This window comes from Phyllobates terribilis, unplaced genomic scaffold (genome assembly GCF_046119375.1).
Source record: "Phyllobates terribilis strain yellow unplaced genomic scaffold, ASM4611937v1 Scaffold_3__8_contigs__length_932513732, whole genome shotgun sequence".
Taxonomy (NCBI): Eukaryota; Metazoa; Chordata; class Amphibia; order Anura; family Dendrobatidae; genus Phyllobates; species Phyllobates terribilis.
This window is the reverse complement of record NW_027362763.1, coordinates 71764505-71774129: the sequence shown is the minus strand read 5'-3', so window position 1 is coordinate 71774129 and position 9625 is coordinate 71764505. Positions and strand designations below refer to the sequence as shown.

The 9625-nt window shown below is 40.9% G+C and overlaps 1 protein-coding gene across 1 annotated transcript in view; it reads left to right on the top strand.

Annotated features, from left to right (window-relative positions):
• Positions 1 to 2797: 2797 nt before the first annotated feature.
• LOC141258848 (cytochrome P450 2K1-like) overlaps positions 2798 to 9625 on the top strand; it is a 37836-nt gene continuing 31008 nt past the window's right edge. The window contains exons 1-3 of the mRNA XM_073674026.1: positions 2798 to 3093; positions 5478 to 5640; positions 8674 to 8823. Of these exons, the coding sequence (XP_073530127.1) occupies positions 2902 to 3093; positions 5478 to 5640; positions 8674 to 8823 (505 nt within the window). The 5' untranslated portion in view covers positions 2798 to 2901. The remainder of the gene's footprint in view (positions 3094 to 5477; positions 5641 to 8673; positions 8824 to 9625) is intronic.

Below are 9625 nucleotides of genomic sequence, written 5' to 3'. Positions count from 1 at the left end.
AGAGCCAAAGAACAGCCGGCGGACGACCATACAAGTCCAGCGGAGACACGAGTGGAATCCAGGGGGGTCAAGATGCCTGAAGAAAGATTGTGTGAGGAACAAAGGAAGACCCCCACTGAAGAAGTCAAGCAATGGAAAGCGGCAGGAGCCGTGCTGGCAGGTCGCAAAGATTTAAAGATCGACTCAGCTCTTTATCAAGTGGACGGAAAACCTTGCTTGCCCAGGCGCATGTACTCAGCCGTGGCAGCATGGGCTCACGGGCCTACACACAGAGGAAAGAATCAAGCCTTGTCATGTATCAAGAAACTGTACTTTGCACCCGGAATCTCTTCCACTGTGACTGCATACTCAAAATCCTGCTCTGTCTGCGCTACCTGCAACCCAACGTGTACGGCACGGGTCCCTCTTCAACACCTGGCTAAACCAGACTACTCTTGGCAGAGAATACAAGTCGACCATATCCAAATGCCTAAAGCAGGAAAATAGGAGTACGTTTTGGTAGCCGTGGATATGTTCTCAGCCTGGCCCGAGGCCTACCCGGTTGTCAACATGACTGCTAAAGTCACAGCCAAGAAACTGATCACCGAAATTGCCTGCAGATTTGGAGTTCCCCAAGTCATAGAATCGGATCAAGGACCAGCTTTCACAGCAAATATCTACGAAGAACTCTGGAACATGTTGGGAACAGATTTGGGCCTCCACACTCCATACCATCCTGCCAGTTCAGGCAAAGTGGAGAGAATGAATTCCACACTCAAGACCCAGCTCTTGAAAATGACCCAAGATCATCCCCTCCCCTGGCCCGACCTACTCCCCATAGTATTGTATCATATCACACACACTCCTCAGGCCAAACATGGGCTCACTCCCTATAAAATTTTGTTTGGGACCCCACCCAAGATAGGAGAGATTAGGCCCCAAGAGTTGTCTGAAACACATGATAGAGTGGTAAAATTTGTGATTGCCTTGTCTAGAGAATTGACTAACACCCGCTCTCCAGTATCTGCTTCTCTCCCAGAATCTACAGGTGATGCAGTACATGATTTCATCCCAGGCGATCTAGTGTATGTGAAGAAGTCTGTCCGGAAAGACTGCCTCCAGCCGCGGTTCGAGGGACCGTACACTGTGCTTCTCACCACCCCGACGGCTCTGAAGCTTGAGGGCAAGAGCACCTGGATTCACGCCTCCCACTGCAAGAGAGACAGAACGAGTCTATAAAAGATGACTACCTTCTTCTATATCCTTTCCATATGCTTACTGTCTGTCCCAGGGTGGACAGCTACCACACAGGGATAGATACCTCCTTCTTCTCAGGTTGGTTGGGAGGGCTCAAGGGATTTCTCCAACAAGTTTGTCTAGTAATGGGAGGTCTACTAGTATTGGGCCTGGTGGTCCTGTGCTGCATAGTCCCCTTATACAGGAAAGCTATAACCAATGCTGTCCCAACCTCCGGGACCTTTCTGAATCAAGAGAAGATATGGAGAAATACACTCCTTTGAACAAGACTGACCAGCCCCCCCCATGACAAAGTTCAACTGAGAGATTTAGTTTAGGGACAGTTGGGAGAACTCCATGTGTCACCCAGGATAGGGCCCGATTGTCTGGGGGCGTCCCATAAGGGGGCAGCTTCTAAGATGATTGGGTGAAGAAATCCACCTCCCCTCTCCCCACACATAGACAGTCTCAAAGGCCCCGAAGCAAGGGAAAGCTTAGTGTTTAGGGGGGAATGTCGGGGTAAAAGAGAATATATATTTTTGTAACTTTTATACTTTTGTAACTTTTATACGCTTTTTTGCTAATGTACTAACCACCATTTTGTGTCTTATAACAATAAGCTTTCCTTGCTACGTATTACTCAAATCGAAACTTAAACTAAGACAGTTCCAGTGTTGCCAAGACTTATTTCAGAGAAACAAAACAAGATTATTAGCTGACGGCTGCAATATCTGCCCAGAGACTGAGATAAGGAGATGAGGACCAATCAGGAGTGGTCAGACACTGGACTTTCATGGCTTACCCCGCCCCGGACAACCCCTTTCCCCTCCCCATTATGTAGTGTATTAGGTTTGTGTATGTAGGAATAAACACAGAACATTGCTGAGAACGTTGTCTGTAGTAGTCTTTTGAGCGTGCTCTGAGTTTGAACCAGCTTGTTGTCTGACTCATTCTTTGAATGGTTGACCCATGCTCATAGTTTGAATTTGGAGTGACTGGAGGACGAGTGGAATGTCATCACGACCCTCACAGATCAACGCTCATCTCTAGTAGTGAGATGCTCGGGCGAGTATCGAGCAGTGTCGAGCATGCTCGCTCAACACTAATAATGGCTAATTCTGAACAGTTACTGGAAAAGATAAGTACAGAAAGCTGAGAAGATAAACTCACTGTGCATGATAGGTCTAGGCGCAGAACCACTCTGAGATAGAATGCCTGGTCTGATGTCACCGTAGTCTGTATCAAGCAATCAAAATACAATGGGTGACTTTTCAAGGATGCCTGGATGAATCGGCAGGGATGCTGTAACGCCCAGATGATTCGGATTAACAAGGTTTTTTTTACACGAATAGTCACTTTTTTTTAGTTTATAACTATGCAACAAAAACTAATCAGACAACTTAGCTAGAAACATTATTACTACTGTTATTATTATTATTATTATTATTAGTCAATTGTCTGCAGGAGCATGATGTCAGATTAATAGGTATTTTTCTGTCAGGTTCCCTTTAAGTTTACAAAGCAAAGAAAAGAGGCAAACAAAGTTTTCCATGTAGAGAATCATTAGCCCGATTTGTGAATCATCTCCTTCTGTAAACCATAAAGCAACAATGAGGCAAATAATCTGCTGAGTTTTGCAGTTATCTAGGGATCACTCTGCACCTCTTTGTACATTTGGAAACGGCTATGGACTGCTCGTACTGTACATTGACACTTTACGCACTCTCTCTCCTGCTAGTTGTACTTATTTTGAAAAGTCTTATGTTATGGATCTCGGAAGCTCCTTCTGGAAACTTTCCTCCTGGACCCTGGGCATTACCGGTGATTGGAAATCTGCACATGATAAATATTAAAAGACCTAATGAAACATATATGAAGGTAATTTATGAAGATTGTATGGTGTAGTATATGTGTATTTTATGTAGAGATCTTAGGGAAGCACCAGTATTTCTCTGTGACAAGTAAGGGGGGCTCCCCAGAGCCTGCGGCAAGAGCTCAAACTTTACAGTATACATGCTCTACTGATTTCAGCACACTTAGGGTACGTGCACGCGTTAAATATTTACAACAGACATTTCTGCACCAAAAAACATATTTCTTGTCAAGAAAAACGCTGCATAAAATAGACACATTTTTACCATGTTTTTTGTGTATGATTTTGATGCATTTTTTGATGTTTCATTCTCTAATGCTGCAAAAACGCTGAAAGAATTAACATGCTACAGATGTAAAATCTGTCAAAAAGCCAAATGTGCATGAGACTTCAGGAATCTCATTCACTTTGCTGGTACTAGGAAATCATTCAGGTTTTGTGATAAATCAACAAAACAATTGTCCTCTGACCAACTTTTGAATCCCAAATTAAGGGCAATTTTTACACCATTCTTCGAATTTCACCGTGGTCAGTAGAACATCAAGTGAAGTAAAACTGCATAATCCTTATACTGTTGCTACTCAGTTCTCTTGGCAAACATGAGTAATGCTCGTGAAGATGTAACAACTATTTTGTTCTCATGTCTCACTATTGCTTTTTGTTGGGTTGAATAACCTAGCATACTGATGTATTTTATCTAAGTATGAAGATATCCTGATGAAAATCTGTTAGATCAAGGACTGTAAAAAAAAATTGTAAAAGTGTTAAATTGGAAGACCTGATGCCATAGCTCCAAAACATCTCAGATTCAGTCGGACTGTCCTTATGAGGATCAGTTCCACTGTCCTGGCAGGTCAGGGTTTTGTCCCACCTTTCTCTCACTCTCACAAATCTGTCTTCATCACTCCATAGCTCCTCCTTGTCTGGGGGCTGGGCCAGCATCTCTGCACACACTTACATTATGTCAATAAATAATTATTTTCTTGCGATCGGGTCTCCCTGGGAATATCATGAGCCACAGCATGCATTAATCAGCATAGGCGAATTTTGTATACTTGAGCTTCAGTGCAGGCTCTGAATCCACAGACACATGGAGATACATCTGTACATATCAATGTATTTCTATGTCCCTATTTTCTAGAGGTGAAGAAAATGTCAGATTTTTTCTTCTTATAAAATTACTAAAAAATAATGAAAAACAATTACAAAAATGTTATTTTTTTCTCTTTTTTTAAATATTAAATCTCACAAATCAGCAAATAACAAACATATTTGTACCCTTGTAATCATAACGACAGGCACAACACAGCAATTAGATTATTTACGGGGATTTGAAAAGAAAATCACGAGATTGATTTTTTTTTCTGTTAAACCCATAAAAAATTTAAAAACAATGTAACTCCGGATCCTTATTCACACGTAGCGTAAATGCTGCATTTTTTCTACAGTTTTTTCCCTGCAGGTGTCATTATGCAATTACAATCTCTAATAACTGCATATTTGCTGTGTTTCTGTTATGTCTTTTCCCTGTTATTTGATGCTTCTTGGTGCAAATGTGAAGCTGCGTTTTTCGTTTGGTTTTTATAGTGCTTACAAGCTTTAATTCTGCACTTAAAAATGCAATGGCATATTTTATATATATGCATTTTTCTTCAAGCCCTACATAAAATCCTTTAGAGAAAGAAAAGCAACAAAACTGTACACCACAATAGCATCTTCAGATGCACCGAGGGTAGAGTTCTCATAAAATCACATCCACATTGCTTGGACATTTAATCACATGTAACGTAAATGCTGCATATTTTCTGCTGCATTTTTTGCACAAAAACTCTGCTGTGTTTAACTGTCCAAACAAAATGGATGAGGTTTCATGAAAACTGCACCTGCTGTGCATCAATGGATGCTGTTGAACTGTGCCGTTTTGGTGCTTTTTTCCTCTTGAGGCTTTTACTTGGAGCCTGTAAAACGCATGTAAAAAAAAGTAGTTGCATTTTTATGCACAGAATCAAAGCTTTTCTGTACTATAAAAAAACATATTACAAATGCACCTTCACTTCTGCAGCAAAACGCTTTAAATAATGATGAAAAAATGAATAACAAAATGCAGCAAAATTGCAATAATCATCGCTCCCTCTGATACCTCCTCCAGCCAAGGTAGAAAGATTGGTAGATGGATGGGCTAGGGGCATGGTCAAAACTTGCCTTGATTCATGTTGTGCGCCCCATCTTTTTACCCTTTTTTCTGTTCTGTGATAGTTGGAAGGCATGAGGACACTACTGTGATAAGAATTCATTTTTCTTTCTTCCTCTTTCTTTTTTATTTCTATTTTTTATTTTCTTTGTTTACAAAAATGTGAATATTGAAATCCTCAAACATTTTTTATTTCAGCTTGCAAAAAAATATGGCCCTGTATACAGCATCCAAATGGGTACTGTAAAAATGGTGGTGCTGTCTGGGTACGAGACAGTGAAAAGTGCACTCGTGGACTATGCTGATGAATTTGCGGAAAGAGCTCATATCCGAATATTTGAAGAAATTAACCAGGGATGGGGTACTGTTATCACACCACACTTTACTTTTTATACTATTATACTCATTAATTAAAGAAGCTCTCCCAGCTAAATGTTTATTCCGTAATCCTTATGTATGTAATGTATTGCTGCTGCATCAAAGTACCATTATCGCCATCTTATGCATTTTTTAGCGTTTTTTCTATCCTATTTTGGGTCAATTAACCTGAAAAAAGACTCTCTGGATCACAAAGGGGTTTATGTTTGAATTGGAAGTCACTTTCTCAATTGCTCAGCCCGATACATCAGTCCCTGTGTGCACCTGCAAAGATGAGGACTGCTCACATGATCCAGAAGAGGAGCGGAGCCACGCTTGAAGCTGGGGAAGACGGCGATCAGTAGGTATTTTAATGCACCAGCACTATATTACATTTACATTTATATACAGATTATGGGAAAAAAATGTTGTTGTGAGAACTTCCTTATGGTCTTTTTAAGATGTTTCAGATCCTTATAACTGTATAGTTCCCCCTGCTGAGCTGCCCTTAAAAGATTGTCTCATTATTGCAACCTAATTCTTTACTTTTCAACAATTAAGCTGCCGAAATAGACATGTTCATAACTAGTGTTGAGCGAATTTGCGTGACAGTGTTGCAAATCAGGGATGGTCATGGGCAGAGCCGTCTTTTTGGCGCGAACAAGCCGGAACCCTGAACACGAACACCAATTTGAAATTCTAAACAAATTTGCTCAACACTATTCATAACCCAACCCCTTGGAACATCCCAAAATTGTGGGGAAAGCAATCACAAATGCCCACTTTTGGCAAATTTCATAAATTACACCGCTTTTTGTGCTGCTGTTTGCAGCAGAGAAGCAAACTTACCTGGCATCAAAGCTGCAGCTTTTACAATGATGGCCCATCCTTAAGATACGTATGTCAACAATACCTCATCGGTAGGCGGTGCAACACTCGACATTCCCATCAATCAGCTGATCCCAGTGCTGGCCATGGATGGAAGTGCTCAGTTATGGAGCTGCATAGCAAAATTTTGTAAACTATAAAGTAGCCATGGCCGGGTATTGCAAATCCAACCTCTATTCGAATCAATAGGGGGCGTATGTGCAGTAACCAGCTGCAGCCACTATGCAGTTCACAGAGTTGTGCTGTGCTGCTCCAGAATCGAGCATTTTTGTCTGTGGCCAGTGCTGGGAACTGTTGATCGGTGGAGGTGCCGGGTGCCACACTCCTCACTGATGAGGTATCGATGACCTTTACTAAGGATATCTGTGAATAAGCCATGCTGGTTTATCTCTGTCAATGATCATATCCCAATTTTTGGCTAGGGCTACACTGCAACATTTGCCGCATGACAGCAGTTCTCAGAAAATACTTTATAGGTCTAATTTCTCTTTGAATGAAACAGCCAAATTGCACACACTTTGCATCAAAACTGCATTAAAGTCTATGGCAAGTGTGTTTTGTTTGCCCTGCGACCAGGAACAGAAAATCCAACACATATGGAAAAATGTGTGACTCGGTGTCACAATCACAGCAGAGAGAGAGAGATCCTATGGGGGTACTCTGCTACCTTTAGCAGCCCCCTAGCCCATACCATGACTATTTTACAGCCCTTTTACAGCACCAAAGTTTGGGTCCCCATTGAATTCTATGGAATTCAGGTTCAAGTTCAAGTTTGGGTAGAGTTCTGGTACCTAAACCAAATTTTGGACACATTCATGGGTTCGCTCATCCCTACTTAACCACTTTATGACCCTAGACATATCCATACGTCCAGGTCGCCAGGTAGTTAACGATTTTGGATGTATACACCATATCTTTAATGTGGCACCGCGACAGCAGTCACGGTGATCACATTAAAGTGCCAGCACCATCTTAACTCAGGGTACATGCCGTCATTGTCCCGCTGCAAATACGATTGCTGTGATTGGCTGTTCAATTCTGAACAGCGAATCGCAACATTTCTCAATGTTTCAGGCAATCCGATTGCCACTGATGTCCTGCCTCGGATTGGTGCTGTTGGAGCACCAATCATGGGATGGTGCCTGGCAATGCCAGCCTTATCTGAGCCAGCTCTGATTGATGCAATCAACGATGAAGATCACTGTGACCTTGCAGTGACCACCCTGTACTTCCTCATTCTAGCTGTGAATTTGTACAGGGCAGTCACTCTGTCCATCTGTGCACCATTCTGGGCCTTGTGGTGCCGTAGAAGCCTGTGTCATCACAGATCTTGCTGCTGCCTGATCATCGCTGCTGCCTATGCACCTGTTCCATCTGAAAAGAAGAAAAAAGATTTCCTGATCCCTGATCCCTTTCTAATCTCTCCTAATCCACCCCAATCTCCCTCTTCCCCCTTTTCACCTTTTTCCCCCCTCCCCCTCTTTCCCACCACCCCGTTCTCTGCTGCTGAGAACTGATCAGTACTTGACCGCTTGAGTTTTGTCATTTTTTTTCATGCGTCCTGCAGCAGGCAAGCACTGATCAGTGATGCAAATCACTGATCAATGTCCGTGCACGCTGTTTTCCTGGAATTTTTTGTCCCTGCCAATATCCAACCCCCTACTTTGCACCACCTCCATGTGTGCATCTAGCAGCTGTCGAGCTTTTGATCAGTGACACAAATCACTGATTCATGCTCACTGTTTTCCTCAACTTTTTTTCACTATTTTTTCTCCCCCCCTTTTGCATCACTCTGTGTGTGCGTGCTACAGCCACTGAGCCGCTGATCAGACTTACAACACTGATTAGCACCCGTGCTTAATTTTGGCAAGGACTTTTTTTTTCCCTGTCTAGTTTCATTTATCCCCTTATTGCACTACATCTGCGCGTACGTTCTACAGCAATCGATCACTGGTTGGTGACGAACATCACTGACAGGCCTCCGGTTGTTTTGGTCTTTTTTGTGAAAAAAGAATTAAAAACATCATTTAGAGTATATTACTATGTACTGTAGATATATATATATATATATATATATATATATATATATATATATATTGAAAAATGTTTGTCAGGTGTTAGATAACATTTTTTATTTTATCTTTTAAAGGCATCCCATTCTCTCATGGTGAGAATTGGAAAGCAATGAGAAGATTCACATTATCTAAATTAAGGGATTTTGGAATGGGCAAGAGGACAATAGAGGATCGGATTATTGAGGAATGTGGATTTCTTATTAGGAAATTGGAATCATTGGAAGGTATAAGAGTATAAGTAAATATAAATTGTTTTTTCACTAGATTTTGTGATGGCATAGGACTATGACTATGAATTTGAAGGCATACCTTTAATAGGGCTTAAAGTTCTTCATTCTATCAATCAATGCAGGTTCTAAAGATGGGACCTCCAATCATATGTCAAAATATCCTAGTACGTAATAATACCAATATGTGACGAAAAAAACTTTAATTGTTACTCGTTGTATCTAATCATGATTGATTCTCAATCAGTATTAATTCTCAAAGTGAACAAGTTGATTATTAGGATAATAAAAATATTTCATACACTGTATTCTGCATATCATAATTTTTTTTTAATCAAAAATAGAGTGGAAAGGATAAGGCAAAGGTAAACTAAATTAAGAAATTTAAAGGGGTATACCCATATCCAATATCTTACCCCAATATGTAGTGGGTGAAGTAATAATAATATTAGCAAATACCTCCGATTAGAAATGTAGTATAGTTTTTCTGATTCGCTACATCTCTTTCCTCATGTGCAGGCATTGCAGGACTTCTGATATCCATGGTTGTGACCACTAGCAACTTTTTAACTGTCACTATATCAGTGGTCGTAACCATGGATACTTAAGGTCCTGCAATGCCTGCACATGAAAAAAAGAGACATAGCAAGTCAGAAAAACTGTACTACATTTCTAATTGGAGGCATTTGCTAATATTATTATTACTACACCTACTATATATTGTAATAGGATCTTGGAGATGGGAATACCACTTTAAGTTGTATTATCTTGAGAAAAAAAATTGTTGACAAAAGATGAA